Source organism: Vanessa atalanta, chromosome 6 (genome assembly GCF_905147765.1).
Source record: "Vanessa atalanta chromosome 6, ilVanAtal1.2, whole genome shotgun sequence".
Lineage (NCBI taxonomy): Eukaryota > Metazoa > Arthropoda > Insecta > Lepidoptera > Nymphalidae > Vanessa > Vanessa atalanta.
Window position 1 is genome coordinate 3872438 of NC_061876.1, and position 16830 is coordinate 3889267.

The following is a 16830-nucleotide window of genomic DNA, read 5'->3' on the forward strand; positions in this document are numbered from 1 at the left end:
ATTGTTTTTGTTTTTTTGTAATTAAGTTAGTAGTTATAATTAGTTAATACCATTTTTTTTTTATTACTTTTTGTTTTAAATTTTTATACTTTTTTATCCTTTTTACTGTGTACCGTGTCCAAATAAACATTTCTTATTTCTTATTTCTTATATATATATATGTAACTGTTATGTGATAAATAATATGAATTTATAGAGTGTGTATTAATAAAATATTTTTTATTTTGTTAATAATTAATCTTTAAATGAAAATGAATCAATCAATTGAGTGGTTACACGTAGTTGATTAGATAATGGGTATATAGGTTTTTGGTCAATACTAACTAAATAATGGTGTACACATTCACAAGATACTAACTAACCTCGCGGGATATTATGCAACAAGAGTGTGTGAGTGAAAGGGTTTAAATGCTGACAACTTCCAAACTCAGAATTCATCATTAAAAAATTATTTTGTTTTTCTGTATATATGGGTCGTATATTCTACGCCCAAACAGTAATACTTTGTACTATTGCTATTCGGTTTGAGCCAGTTTAACTACAAGCACAAGGGTCGATGTAAGGAATGGTTTAATTTTCAATGACAATGATTTCAAATCGACAATATCCCCAGTGGTAACCACTTACCATCAGCTGACCCATTTAAATGTCTGCCTACCTGTGTATATAAAAAAAGTGTTTTTGTCCCAGGACTTATTTTCATAATAATAAAGATAACACAACGGTGAATGTCTGAATGTCAAGATAACACGACGGTGAATGTCATGTTATCAGTGAATGAACTATTGTATGAATGTTCAATATTACTATTCTGAAACATAAAAATATAATCAATTAAAAAAAAGAAAACCCTTAACAAACCCTTAACAAACCCTTAATATTACTTGTTAGTTTCCACATTTAACCATTAAAATTGTATAACCAAAACGTCAGCTTATTTAGTTTGATAGAACGGATTTATAACCGATTAAAAAAAATTGTTCCACACACAATTCACCGAATTGAAAAAAAAAAATCTATTGTACCAACAAATAAAATAAGACCTCTTTTAAAAAATAAGTTTTTTTTTCCTGTAAAAGGAAACGCTAAAGCTTCGGTTTTTTGTGTGCCCAGTTTACAAGTTTATTTTGTATTCTTGTCGTATTTTCTTCGTAACAGCGGTGCAATACATACAAAGTAGAAATTTTGTGTTACAAAATGACAAGTTCAAGTGAATGTCAGTGAAAATATAGTTCAGAATCTTAAATTATTTATTGCTAGTGGTCGCCCGAGACTTCGCTCCGGTTTTAGGGGTTGATATAAAAAGTAGCCTGTCTATCTTCTTTGGAATCTAGCTTTTTCTTTTTCTGTTTTAACTACCTTTATAAAAATAAGGAGATTATGAATTGGAGTGTATTTATTGTTACATCCGTCATTTATGAACTGATTTAGAAAATTTATTTTTTGCTCACAAGCCCGTTTTTTTAATACCCGTTTGGTTCCATTTAAATTTGAAGAAAAATTTTTAGTCGGATTTGTAATCAAAATAAACAAAACAATAGTTTAACTGACAAAAACAAAATCAAATTGGAAACTTAACGCTTGACTATTGATCGTCAAAAAGCTACCATTTTTTTATTTAATGTAATATAGTTAACGATAATTAGTTAACGATAAGATATTTTTTTATTATAATATATTGTTAATAGCCTGGAGGCGATAATCTAATACCATAGATTATAATACCATAATTTTATACCCAAGGTGTGTAATCAACTGAAATACTACTAAGGCAATATATATATATACAACTTATTACAGAAACTGCATTATGCTTCGGAGAAGGTTCTAGTTTATAATATATTAAATAAATAACGGCGCTTCGCAGTTTCATCCGCTTTAAAAGAAGACTACTGACGTGACACGCGTGAATTTTCATGTGTATAAATAAGTAAAAAAGGAAGTTAAGAAAACTGAGACAAGAAACGTGATATAAAAATTCGCTGTCTACATATTTTCGTCTCGTATCCAAAGCGGAACGTCCTAGCACCTTGCCAATACATTGATTCGACGATTGTCGTCGTTACATTATATACGATCTCAGTGAGAGTATGTGTCACAGTTGTTCTAAACATATATCAATTCGACTTTAATTTGTTTCTTTCACAATGAAATAAACAATTAAATTCACATTGTCCTAGATAGCTTTCGCAACCAGTAACCGATAGAGTAAACTTTGAACGGTGTATATAGAAACTGTTCCATAATTTAAAGTTATAGAAATTAATTCTAATAAGATAATGACGATGCACGATTTGTTCCAAAATAATAAGTATTCGTTTGTTTTTATTCGGCGAGGTAAAAATAATAAAATCGATTTGAGTGATCCAAGCTTAATGACAGGAATTTTAAAAAACTAAACGATTAAAAATCAGTGATAACCAAATGTATTTCAGGATTTATAATGAACGTTTGTCTAATGTCAAATCACTGTATTTTTTTAATTATATTTACGCTACTATACAGAGCGTTGGACGCCGAATGTCATCGTTTTTCACCATCAACACGAGACAGACATGGAAATGATTGAATATCCAATTCCTTTTTATAATCCAACCCAGGTTTTGAATCCAGGATCTTAACACCTGCTTTCAACAAGGCAGTGCCTTATCGATCATAAAAAACGAAACAAATGAGTTCTGCTTTAAAAAAAAAACAAAGCGGTAAAATCACTTCAGCTAGAATTAACTGAGCAGGCAAATTGATTACACTGTGAAGCATTGTTGATTTAGATTGCTAGTTCGAATAGAATTGCTAGTCAGCTAACATTGACGTAATACATACCTACCCGAGGGGAGTTGGTTTGTTTAACCAATTATCAGTTTTGTACAGTTTATTTGATCGACATTATTGATATAATGTGTATATTTTAATGTGTTTGTCGATTATTTCGATGGTAGATTCACGCAAAACCAGGTGATGTTTACGTTTCGTTTTACGTAAACTCGCTAAAATACCTTAACTTAGTTATTTTTTCGATAAAGTCAATTTTAGAAACGGTAACACATTTTTTAGATACTTTAGTTCTTTATACAATTATGGTTCGGGCAGTTTGTAATGGATCTAGAGTCGTTGGTGACGTAAGACCCGACAAAGCAATCCTAATTACGTAAGCAACTCGACCACCCGTAAGGTGGTGAAGATCCAGCATTAAGAGCGTTCCCATGTGGGATCCCGATCGTATAATTCTGAGAAATCCAATTGTTGCCACTGAATTTTCATGTGCTTAATTTGTGTTTATAATTCATCTCGTGCTCGGCGGTGAACGAAAACATCGTGAGGAAACCTGCATGTGTCTAATTTCAACGAAATTCTGCCACATGTGTATTCAACCAACCCGCATTGGAGCAGCGTGGTGAAATATGCTCCAAACCCTCTCCTCCTTTATCCCAGCAGTGGGACATTTACGGGCTGCTAATGCAATTGTTGCCGTCCTGAAAAAAAATTTGTCGAGAAATATAATTTCAAAGCATCCGATTTACAGAGCATAATAAGGAATCTTTCAATTATATTTAACAGGGTTCACCAATTGCCTACAATGGGTTTTGACAACTTAAACTCGCTGGAGACACTTAATCTGCAGAACAACAAACTGCAGCACATCCCCGAAGAGATCATGGAGCCGATTCTCGATACACTTCGAGTTGTTGACATTATGGGTAAGCTGGAATGATTACATAATTATGTTTTAAATTTTAATTGATTAAATACCATAGTCATCAGTTTTGGTAGCTATCTATATTGCAATCATTGGTTTGTGTATTTAAGTGCTTATGTGTCAGTTGTTACCTGTTAGATACGAAGACAAAAATATCTCATTTCTCTTTTCCAATAAAAAATATTGTATTTTTTATCTTGTTACACTTAAATATTAACAAATGATTTGACTTTAATGATAGTGAATAAATTAGATTCAATTTCATTTAGATAATCCATTGATTTGTGACTGCGATCTCGCGTGGTATGAATCTTGGCTTTCTGGACTCCGCGACCGAGATGACGAGATGATGCAGAAAAAGCGAACGATTTGCACTATGGTCAGTGAGCACCGGGAGTATAGCGTCGCTAAAATACCCCTCGAGAAGATGAACTGCAAAAGGAAACCTGGCTACGGAAGACCTTCGAGCGCCGACAACACTTGCCCGATGATGGTAACCAATGTTGTCTTCCTCGCTATCGTTAGATGGCTCTAGATAAATTGGCTTACCGATACTATATTCTAGATCCATTACCAAATGGTTCTAAGAGTGCAAACCCTTTTAGTTTCCCTATTAAGTTTAACGAAAGGTCTGTCGGGTTAACTGTGGCCGGATGCCTCGATACGATTTTTCGTTATTTATATTCATTTGTAACGTGATGAATTTGTAAAAACTAAACATATCAATTTGGGCTGAAGAAAAATTAGTAGAATTTTGGAATGAATTTGTGATAAGGATGATTTCAGATGTGAGATACACTAGGTATTTTAATTAGAATACCTTTGAGGTAGGTATGCCTTACTTTAGAGTATTGCCAGCCTATATCTAGGCGAAAGTGAAATAGTAGTTTGGAGTATCAGAAAGAGTCGTCTTTAGAACTTTGTCATTAACGAGCTGAACAATCTTGAGCGCGTCAGAAGCGTAAATGTTTCTGAAACTGACCTAATATTAATATAAACTTCTAATATTTTTTATCATTTACCCCTCGCCTTTACTATGTAATTCTACTAGTATTTATAATGTTCTAGTAAGCTTTTACGCATTTACCCTGTTGACTGTTCAATGTTTATCTCTATATTCGTAAGAATGCAGGGCTCTTATGTATAATTTAGGATTATAATTATATTTAAAATTTTAATGTGTTTCCATATATTTCCTTGGAATAATTCTACCTCTTGTTTATGAATTATGTTAGTTTAATTATTACAAATGATATTACTGACGCTATGCGTTAGATGGAGCCCTTGGATGTTCGTTGTAGATTAGTAATAAATAGTTAAGTGTTAGATATAAGGAAATATGCAGTTTAATAGTTTTATTTTTTAATTTATATTTTTATATAATTTATTATTGTTTAGCTCGGCTTTAGAATAGTTACAGTTGATTTTAAGATTTGAAATTATTTTAAATTAAAAATTAAGTTTGCATGGCCGAGTTTTTTTGATAATTTTAATATTGATAGTCTTTACATAAAGGCATGGTATGATTCTTAGTTATTTCGTTTATAGTTAAATGAGTTATATGATATTTTGTATAGATTTTATTAAAATTTATCAATAGAGTAATAAATGTGACTCTAAGCTGTTTGCTATATGCTTCATCACGTTTTTGTTTTGCTTTTTTAATTTCACTTTGACGCAAACGCTCAATTTTTATTCAAAAATCACACGGTAACGATGTAGTCCATTCCTGTAGCATTCATATATTTTATCTTATAACCTTATTATATTTAATATTATAATGAATGTGTGATCATAATAATTATTTAAGTGATAAATGTAACCAAAAACATATCCCCTAGTCTGAATTACATAAGTATATTTAAGTATGTTCGTATGATATACAAATGTTGCGAATAAAATTGAAGCTTTCTATGTGATAACCTTCTGTAATAAATTATTAAAAGTATATCGAAATGATAAAAAATATACCTTTCAAACCTCGATCTTTTAGAATGTTTGTAACGTATGTTTCTATAAAAATGTTTAACGCGTGTAGGACGCGAGATTGAATACCTATTTTGTATTCTTTAACACGCGTTTACATATTTTATAAATAAATATAATTATATGTGGTTATAATATGGACGTGTCTATTGCAGTTTATAAATGGTATTTATTCACTAGGAATAAGTATTTATTGCACAATATGTAATCGATTACGCACTTATATTTATATCGTATTAATAGCACGAAAAATGGTCGGAGTCGAAAAACCTGATAACTTAAGGACACCTCACCATCTCATGATGAGTATTATAAATGCTATGTTAGAAATATATTCATATACTATCATTATTTAAAGAAATATAAATGTTGTAATTAATGTCTATGTAATTTCATTTAGTGATTGGTCGCGAGTCAAAACGCAGTTTAATCATAGCTTAACGGGTAATTTTTGATGACATCAAATTTATGACGACAGATCATTATTGTTACGATCCAATAAATTGAATAAATAGAACCTTTATTCTTCGTCAAATCAGTGGATAACATTGATATATTTAAGATATGACTGTGCTTTGAGTCGTGTTCATTCTGCTAATCAAGTTTACTAACTAAGCTCTTATTATATTTATGGTTATAGGACGCAAGTTAAATATACATAATCGATTAATGAATAAATTGATTGCTATGAGTCTTATAGAAATAAATAAATCGAACCAACATCAAACATATCGGAAGGATACAAGGTGAGAGTAAGGCATAAAGCAATCTTCACACCAAAACCTAACAATGCATATCAAATTAGGATTAAGACATTTAATGTAAACTGTTGTGTATTTTAATGTTCTTCATATTTACTGTTATTAATCGTTGTTGTGTATTCTGGAAGCTTGGTAAATCGATGTTTTCATCCGTATATCCTAGGTGTTGTCTGTGAATGAATAGTATCGAATTCGAGGTGTGTTAATGGGAGTGACCGGTACGTAGTTTCGGCAAGCAATAATTTTATATGTAAAAATAATGTTTCAATGATACTCCTCCTTTTAATCTTTGATGTTGTTGATATAAATTTAAAAGAAGTGTTCATAAAGTTTATAGTCACATTTATTATTTAAGTTAAATCTAATATTGAATTTTCGCTGTAAAGTTGTATCAAATTTTGATTTTAATAAAAATATATAAATACGATTGATGTTGTGTTTTATTTAAAACATAAAAAAAAAACAAATTATTGGGTTATTTAAGTGCCAGTATTTGACTTTAATTTGATATTTTGTTTTAATTGGGGAATTAAACAAAAAAATGTATCTCATATTAATAATAATTAAAGGCCGGCAACGCACCTGTAATCCCCTGGTGTTGCAGATGTCCATGGGCGGTGGTAATCACTTTACATCAGGTGAGCCTCCTGCTCGTTTGCCCCCTATAACATAAAAAAAAAAACACTAAAGTATCCACTAATATGATGAGTAATATTTGCGGTGAACATAGGGTTGTGAAGATCAAGAAAAACATTAACGGTTTTTCAATACTGGTAGGTGAATACCACTGATCGTATATTCTAACGCTAAGCAGTAATACTTAGTATTGTTGTTTTAAGGGTGAGTAAGCCAGTGTAAATACAGGCACAAAGAACATACCATCTTAGTTTGGACCCAAGGTTGGTAGCATATGTTCAAATTGTCTTAATAATGTTAAGAAGGAAGCTGGTATTTTTTATTGTAATTTGTACAAACAATTACGCTAAAGCAATTCCTATTGATAATAAGGGGTAAATTTTGGTTTGTTTGTATAAAGTGATCTCTGGAACTAAGGATCCAATTCTAAAATAAAATTTACTGATAAAGATCTTGATTATCTCTGAGTACTATAGGGTATAAATTATATTGAAATCACGTAACTTTTTTTTTTAATTTAACATTAACAGCCTGTAAATTTACCACAGCTGGGCTAAGGCCTCCTCTCCCTTTGAGGAGAAGGTTTGGAGCATATTCCACCACGCTGCTCCAATGCGTCCAATGCCAAAACTTAACTAACTAAATACATGCGAATATCGGGATGGGTTGGTGGTTTGTTATATAATAAGGAATCCGAAATGTACTTTAAGATCGAACGCCTAAGCGTATATATTTAAATAATATTTTTCTTAAAGTAAAACAATATTATAAAGTAAATCTTTGCTTCTTACGTTAAAGTTTAGAATTAATCTAGAAAGAAGAAAATTTACGCTCTATTAAATTGGTACATTTAATCGATATTCTTTCTGTACGCTTAAGCTTCCTACACACTAAATATTTAAGCTGTAAAGGCGTAATAAAAATACAAAGTCACTTTCGCATCTATAATACTAATAAACATTTGTCCATTAAATTCAGTTGAACAATTTTATAGTTCAATAATAATACTCTGAAATACTGAACAAACACATTTCAAGTGGTTTTCGAGAAACTTGGCTGCAGAATAATGGGACCGGTACTTGTACTAAAACACTTCGAGATCTGAGGAAAACTTTTAATAACATGAAATTTTCTTGAGAATCTCGAACAAGGATTTATGCTTGAATTTGTTCAACGTCTTCACATGTTTAATTAATAACTCTAGTACTTGTGGATGTATTAAGCGATACATATACATTATCAAAGATAACAATAGCTCGGGTTTCATAATTATATTTATATTCGTATAGCAACTGATATACAAACATCGGATACATTTTTAATAAACAGTTTTATTTGTTTCATTTTTTCGGGATACAAAAGGGATTAAGTCACAACGAAATATAAAATAAGTAAATAATTATATAAATATGTGCTTAGTTGGCTGCTCGTTAGGTTAGGTTAGGTTAGGTTATTATTACCCACTCATTAAATTTTCAATTGCCAAATAGTATATAATATTTTTAAATATTGTGTTCATGTTTCAAGGGTGAGTTAGCCAATGTAAGAACAGGCACAGGGAACATAACATCTTAGTTCCAAGGTGTGTATGTCAAACAAGAAAAAATTTTTTTGATCATATCCTATAGCAAGTCACTCAAAAATACCATTAATTTAAGATGTTCGTTTATTAGTGTTTATATCTGAATACTATTTAGAACAATTATAGTAAATTCAATTATTATATGCTATAGTATATATTTATATATGGTAACTGCTCTATATATTAAACAATTCAGACAAAACATTCTCAGATTCATTATTTTTTTTATTTACTCATTTTAAAAAAAATAGCAATATGCCTTTTTAAAGAATTACTAATATTCCTATTTACTCATCTAATTAAGCTTTAAGCTTTTGCTAGGAGTGGGGATGACATTAGCAGAACTCCGGATCGAACCGGTGACATTTTACGTCGCTAGGTGACTCTTAAATCATTCCGCCATTGATATTTACTTGCCGTTTTGTGTAGTTATATTTTAATATACACATAAGCGTCTTCTAGATAAACGAATAAGTGAACAACCAGATAGTAATTATTACCTTTACTGATTGACACAAGAAGAAACTTATCACTTATATAAGACAATGAAAGCAATTTATCTAAAATATCCTTCTTTAAAAAAAAAGAACCGAGATAGCCCAGTGGTTAGAACGCGTGCATCTTAACCGATGATTGCTGGTTCAAACCCATTATGACATGACACGAGAATGCAAGTCTGTTTAAAATTAACAGTGATTTATTCTCCGGGATCGTGTGTAGACAGCCTAATATTCTCCATATGTAGCTCAATTTCCTTCAAACTGGAATATATTGATGCAATTCATTCCTGTTTAGCGGCAGAATAATTGAATCGAAGTACAGATATCCTCACATTTACGGTTATGTTTCGGATGCTTGTTGGATTATTGTATACTGCATTGCTTTAACAATAACCTTCTTTTTATAATCATCATTTCGATTTTTCATCTGTCGGGCTACAATATTTGAACCATAAATATATTTACTTGGTGGAAGGGCTTTGTGCAAGCCCGTCTGGATGCCACCTACTCATTAGATATTTTATCGGCAAACAAGAGTACTCAGTATTGTTGTGTTTCGGTGTCTGTTCACAAGAGACATAACATCTTAGTTCCCAAGGTTGGTAGCCCATTGCCGATGTAAGGAATAGTTTATATTTATTACAGCACCATTGTCTCGGGGCGGTGCTGACTCAAGTGGCCCATATGCTCGTCCGCCAACCTAAAAAAAGTCATTATAGTTTACGCCTGTAGTAAGGAGTGTAACATAAATTTAATTTAGAGACGTAACTACCTGAATCTGAGTAATCCCTTTAATAATTTCAATTACTTATCTGATAAATCTTTTGATAAGCTGAGATTAATTTACATACACACACACATCCACATTTCTATATTCTTTAAGGAAACTATCAAATATAAAGTTAAATAATAGTATTAGAACACGAATGCATTAATTCGAAGTTAAACTATAAATCCTGCACTAACTATGAATTCTCGACACGAATAGCTTGTGATGTTAAAACTTAACCCGCATTTTATCCAGTGCGACACTACGAAGAAATTGCGAACTACGCTCATTTATTAAAAGAAGTTCATCACTTAATTTTTTTTTTTAGTAAAACCTCTTCCGAAATTATTTTAGCAAGTAATTATAGATATAATAAAATTATAAAACAATCTATTTTATTGGGCGTATGTACTATAGGAGAACTGTGTTGTGTACTTAGAGGATTTTTCTGCCATTGTTCCTATTTCCGAGGTACTGGATCCATTGATACATTTTCATATAATTAGGATGCAAGGCAACAGAGTAACGAATTTAAGTTGATCTCCCCGGAGACACGCTCTCTGGTACTTTCACGAATATAAAACTGTAATAAAATTATAATAAGTCCGAATTCTTTTTTCTTAAATAGGTAGGCAGACGGGTAAATGGTAAGTGCTGATGGTAAGTGGTAAGCTTTTGCCCATTGAGAATGGTGCCGTTAGAATTTTTAATCATTCGTTACATTATGAACCAAGTTATTATATCCCTTGTGCCTGTAGTTATACTGGTTCACCCTACCAACCGGAACACCTTGGGGGTAGAATGTATGATGAATGGTTGGTATCCTATCCAGATGGTCTTGCACGAAGCCCTACCATCAAGTAAAAGTGCTCACTTAATTAATATCTGACCAGTTAACTTAGACCTTCGTTATGATATAATTATATTGTGTTTATCAAATATTTCTAAGAATTTAGACGTCAATTAAATATCGGTGTAGGTAAAATAGTGATGTATATCGTGGATACGTTGTTTCAAGGAAAGTACAATAAATGCGGGAACTAATTCAAACAACTGGCGACGCTTGATTTATTGCATTTCCTGTGACCGGTACGGCTGTGCCGTGCAGTAATTCCTACAATTCCGTTACTAGATATGTCTGTTTGAACCTCGGATGTTTATGTGATAACCTTGGATTATAAAGTAGGTGGATCTATGGGTATATTAATTTAGCTGCAAGGTTTGTTTCAAATAACAAATCATTTTGTTGCATGAAATATTTTTTTCCTGAAACAATAATACTTCTAGGACCTGAAACTGCCCGACGGGTAGAACATGAAGCTCAAATGAATGAAATGAATGTTATGGGTTCAAATCTGGATAACCACCATTGAGCACTCCAAACATTAACTTTAAGTCGATGAGGACATCCTAGCAGTGGACTAGTACTAAGTAGAAAAAGTATTAAAAAAAAAAAACAAATAATATCGAAGCGGAAAACGCTAATCTCAACATTGTCTTTAATATGAATCGAGGCCTTAACCAGTAGAGGCTTAAAGCAGGCTCTAACTTCAAAAATGTTATATTTTGATGTGAGATATAATCATCTGGAATTCGAGGTACTTGTTCTATTGTGATGAAAAGATTTAATAAGATAGAGGAAACATTATTCGAAAAAAAATCGAAATAGTTTGTATTTATATTTGAAAATTAGCTTTTTACTTCGCTTAGAATTGATATCTGTACGATTATATCATTTACGCGAATAGACACACATGTATAAATGTAGCAGATTGACATTCAAGTGATCGTATTGCTCATTTATTTATTAATTACAAAAATAATTACTTATCAAGCAATTACTGCAAAATAATACAATATTGTTAATTTGAAATTTATAAATATTCACAACTTTATAATTTAATTAATTACGTCACCATTACTTAATCAGCATTTATAATAAGTTTACCACTTAAACAATGTACAATTTAAATTAAGTATAATGAACAATCGAACAAATAATTATAATATTTTATTAATTAATCCTGATTTAAGCCAAACTTTTAATATTTGTTATGTAATCTGTGCGCATTTGATTTGTCGATAATCAGATGTTTCAGATGTCCATGGGCGGTGGTACCTAGTCACTTTTCATCAGCTCGTTTGCCTCCTATCTTAAAAAATAGATATCATATCATGATAATTTTGAACCGAAATTGACATGAGCTTTAAATTTTTAATATATTGAATAAAATAATCTTATCGAATAATAGTTTATTTATTTTGCAACGGTATATCTAGTAATTCAGTAGAAAACTTTGTTTTGTTTTATTAATAAGCTACTAGGGGCTCAGAGCGGTTCTACCCACGTTAGTCCGCTCAGCCCCCGTGAGTCGTAGCGTGATTTTATCAATAAATTGAGAAACTAACGTGAATAAGTTATTTCAAATCAGACTTGTGGATTCTGGGAATAACATGTCGAAACAAAAATGTTCCTTGATTTCGAGCGCTAATTACTGTATCTGTTAATCTTTTACTCAGCGAGCAGTTGAATATTTACGGATACTTAGTACGATTATTCTAAAGTCCATTGTTTTTATTTAGTTACCGAAATTTATTCGAAATATTCAAGAGACTGTATTTGAATATAAATTGAATTATTTAAAGTTCAAATATTTGTTGATTTATGAAAATAAATGATGTCAAAATAAGAGACGAATATAATTATTTCGTTTAGAGAAATCTAAACCCTTGAGAAATGTATAGTAATAACCCAAAACAACGGGTCTTTACCCTCAACGCTATCTTTAAATATAAAAGGAAAATGAAATAACTTCTGATAACAACAGAACGTATTTATGATAACGTTTCATGAATAAAATTACTTTAACGTGACTTGAGGTTCCTTTTAAAAAGAATTATTGTAGTTTAAATTTCATAAAAACCAAGTCATTAGTTAAAATCTGCATATTTAAATGGTGGTAGGTTAGGCTTATGAGATATTCCATCGCCAAACAACAATAAGTATTGTTGTGTTCTGGTTTGAACGATGAGTGTATCAGTGTAAATGACAAGAAGGGGAAACAAAATCAAAATTTTTCAAGGGACAAAATATCTTAGTTCCCAAGGTTGGTAGCGCTGGAAGGAATTCTTTAAATTTATTACAGCGCAAATGTCTATGGGCGGTGGTGACTATCGGACTTACTGTTAGGTAGCAAATTTTCCCGCCCGCCTACATATATTAAAAAAAAAAAACTATTTGTTAATCTTAAAGATTAAAGAGGATGTGTCCCTGAAGACATTCGTGTAGAATTGGAATAAATGAGAAACGAAGGTCTCGTTACATATATATACTTTATATTATTAGTATGTTTTTTGTTATAATTTCTTAAAATATAATACTATTATATGAATTAATTTAGACACCGCATTTTTTTTTATAAGAAAGTTCGTGTACGAAATTCCGGAGTTAATGTTCATTTAAATGTCAGAAGTCTTCTCATTTATCATAAAAGCTTTTACGGAAAAGAGACATAAGCTATTTCAAGTTATAGAGCAATTAAATTGAAGGATGTTTTTATCACCGTAATATGTTTATATATATAAATATGTACATTCCAGATATATTTTAAAAGTGTAATGAGTAAATAATTTAACTTACATACCAAAAAAACATCTATAAAACAATACTCCCTTAATTTATGTATCTCTGTGTCTGTGAGTGAGAGACTAAATATAAGCAGTAAGTATATTATAACAAATATTATTGCGATAATCTAATTATATATATATATATATATATATATATAATTAGATATATATATATATATATATATATAATTAGATATATATATATATATATATAATATATTATTTATGTCTGCTGGTGAATACATATCTCTTTGAAATTAACTCCAATAGATTATGACGCTTGATCGATCACCATGAAAGTTGGGGCACATACTTATAACTCATATACACCTCCGTGGTCGAGTAGTGTGTACACCGGTTTTCATGGGTACGCCACTCCGAGGTCCCGGGTTCGATTCCCGGCCGAGACGATGTAGAAAAAGTTCATTAGTTTTCTATGTTGTCTTAGGTCTGGGTGTATGTGGTGCCGTCGTTACTTCTGACTTTCCATAACACAAGTGCTTTAGTTACTTACATTGGGATCAGAGTAATGTATATGATGTTGTCTAATATTTCTTATATACATATATAATCTATTCCAAACACAAAAGGACAAAAGACAAGTAAACAGCATTTGACATCGAATTTACGTGGTATTATTGGTCGACAGCTTGAATTATTTATGATATATGATATAGCGAATAGCATGGCATATATAAATCTAAGGTTTGTTTATCGTCATTCGTTCATCGATTGGAATGGATTATATATCTAGGCAAATTAAGGTACGAAAGTTTATACATTATATTTTCGATGAGAAAAAAAAAAACTTTTTCCGTAAATAAGTACGTTCTGTGTAGCAAACTTTGACACAACAAAAGTAAGTATAAATACAAATTTGATGAAACCTTAACAGGACCAGTTCTATCACCCCTTAAAATCTTAATATATAAACTTTCGTGGCACGTTAGAACCATTTCCTAGAAAGCAATACGTATGTTGTACGTTGAATATTACAGGATATTTGATAATAATCACGCCCTTGTCCGTGAAATTACCTTCTCGATCATGTTATTGTTTGCTGAGTTTATCCTCTCCAAACGTCCATTAAAAGCCTGATACAGCGCTATTATCAGGGCTTATCTCGACATGGATTATAGGAAATAATATATCATTTACATTTGACTATAACTGTTAACAGTGCTGGCAAAGTAGCGGTCATTATTGTTTTTGAACGAATAATTAAAAACAAAAAAATAGAAATATAAATTTTATCATATATTTTAAAGGTGATTTTGATATTATGTTATGAAAAATGAAACTTGTTCCAATCGACTTGTTAAAGAGGAGACGGTTATCTATATCTTCATTTGTAAGGTAAGAATTTTCAATCATTTCCCTACAGACAGTTACTAATATTAGTTTAATTATATAATATATATAATATTTTTTAATTATTAATTATATAATAGGTATAATTTTCAATAAATTATTGAATTTATAAATAGCTTAGTTTAGTATGATTGACGTACGAAACCAGACTGTAATCATGTAGTAAAAAGAACCATTTTCGTTTAATATTATAGTGTTAGATGTTACATGGCTATTTTAAGTAATTATCATTTATATTATAATATTAATTTTAATATTGAGTTCCGAGATGGCCCAGTGGTTGGAACGTGTGCATCTTAACCGATGATTTCGGGTTCAAGCCCAGGCAGGCACCACTGAATTTTCATGTGCTTAATTTGTGTTTATAATTCATCTCGTGCTCGGCGGTGAAGGAAAACATAGTGATGAAACCTGTATGAGTATAAATGATTTTCCCAGAAATTGTGACGTACATTCTATTAACACTAGGAACAAGAATAAACTTGTTACTCCAAGTACCCGATTACACAGGGTTAGTAACTCTTTTTTGGGGCAATGTATACGTTTTTACAACAGGATCCCAGAAAACGTTCAAAATTATTCAATTATAAAATTCAAAAGAGTCGTTAAAGAGCGTTTGTGTGCTAAAGGATATTACAACACTAATGACTTTTTAGTTGACTGCACACCTTGGGAATGAAATGATCGCCTCCAGGCTGTTTCAAACAACTAATATATACTTATCATTGTACCTACATGGAAAATGGTTAAAAAAAATGAAAAAAATATATCCCGCTGAGTTTCTTTCGCCGGTTCTTCTCAGGTCCGAGGTGCTAAATTCCGAACCGGTGGTAGATTTTTGACAATCAATAAGCAAGTGCAAACACTTCTATATTGAATAAAGATTTTTGACTTTGACTTTGACTTTGTGTATTCCGCCAACCCGCATTGGAGCAGCGTGGTGGAATATGCTCCAAACCTTCTCCTCAAAGGGAGAGGAGGCTTTAGCCCAGCAGTGGGAAATTTACAGGCTGTTAATGTAATGTAATATTTAAAAGAAAATCGTAGAAACCAAATTTATAAGATTAACTCCAAACTTTACATTAAGCTAAATGGACTGATCTCCGGAATGCAGCAAGAGATTTGTTCGCATACACATACACAGCTTATTATAAAAATGACGTATTCTTGAGGTTGACGAGGACCAAAAACTGTAAGTGCTGCTGCTGCTAATGCTTAAAAAATGCTAATTATAATATTGTAAATCTATATCTATAAATAGTATGAAAAACCACTTTTGTGTCTGTCTGTACCGCCGGTTTTTTCTTCTTAACCACTCAAAGAATTTTATTACGGTTTTCATTAATAGAAAGAGCGATATACGAATAAGTTTGTATATATTATTTGTAAATATTTTATCAAAAATGTCTGAACCATTACGTTGTGCTATCCAAAATACAGTTATCGTACACATGGTTAACGATGAATTAACCTTAGGGGATGTATCAAAACAATGTACCTGAAAATTGTAGATTTTAAAAAGGCCTACGCAATAATCAGCAGTGATTATTTTATCTATTGCGACGAGGACGTGGGATTTTTAAATTCATGATTTTTTCGTATGTTTTGTAAGTTTTCGCTTTTTTTTTTAATTTTAGATTTTTCACATTTTTTTTAAATGTTCGTAGATTTTTAGTACCAATTAATTTAATATTTAAGAAGATATCACAATATCTAAATAATGTGCAATGACAACTATCATTTGTTGCTAAAAGGGTAGTTGGACCACGGCAGCTAAAATTATCCATATCCAAAACTGCCTAACTATTTTTTTTCTAATAAGATATTTTGATCTAGGTTTCTCAATGAAATTATGATTTATGTTTCTCATTTATGACATACTTATATAAACTAATCTC

General features: G+C 31.1%; 1 protein-coding gene across 3 annotated transcripts in view; it reads left to right on the forward strand.

Annotated features, from left to right (window-relative positions):
- The window catches only part of LOC125065036 (slit homolog 1 protein), a 117724-nt gene extending 112630 nt beyond the window's left edge, over nucleotides 1-5094 (forward strand). For all 3 annotated transcript variants that reach the window (XM_047672472.1, XM_047672473.1, XM_047672474.1), the window contains 2 exons: nucleotides 3559-3698; nucleotides 3967-5094. In XM_047672472.1, coding sequence (XP_047528428.1) covers nucleotides 3559-3698; nucleotides 3967-4232 — 406 coding nt within the window. In that variant the 3' untranslated portion in view covers nucleotides 4233-5094. The remainder of the gene's footprint in view (nucleotides 1-3558; nucleotides 3699-3966) is intronic.
- Nucleotides 5095-16830: the final 11736 nt, after the last annotated feature.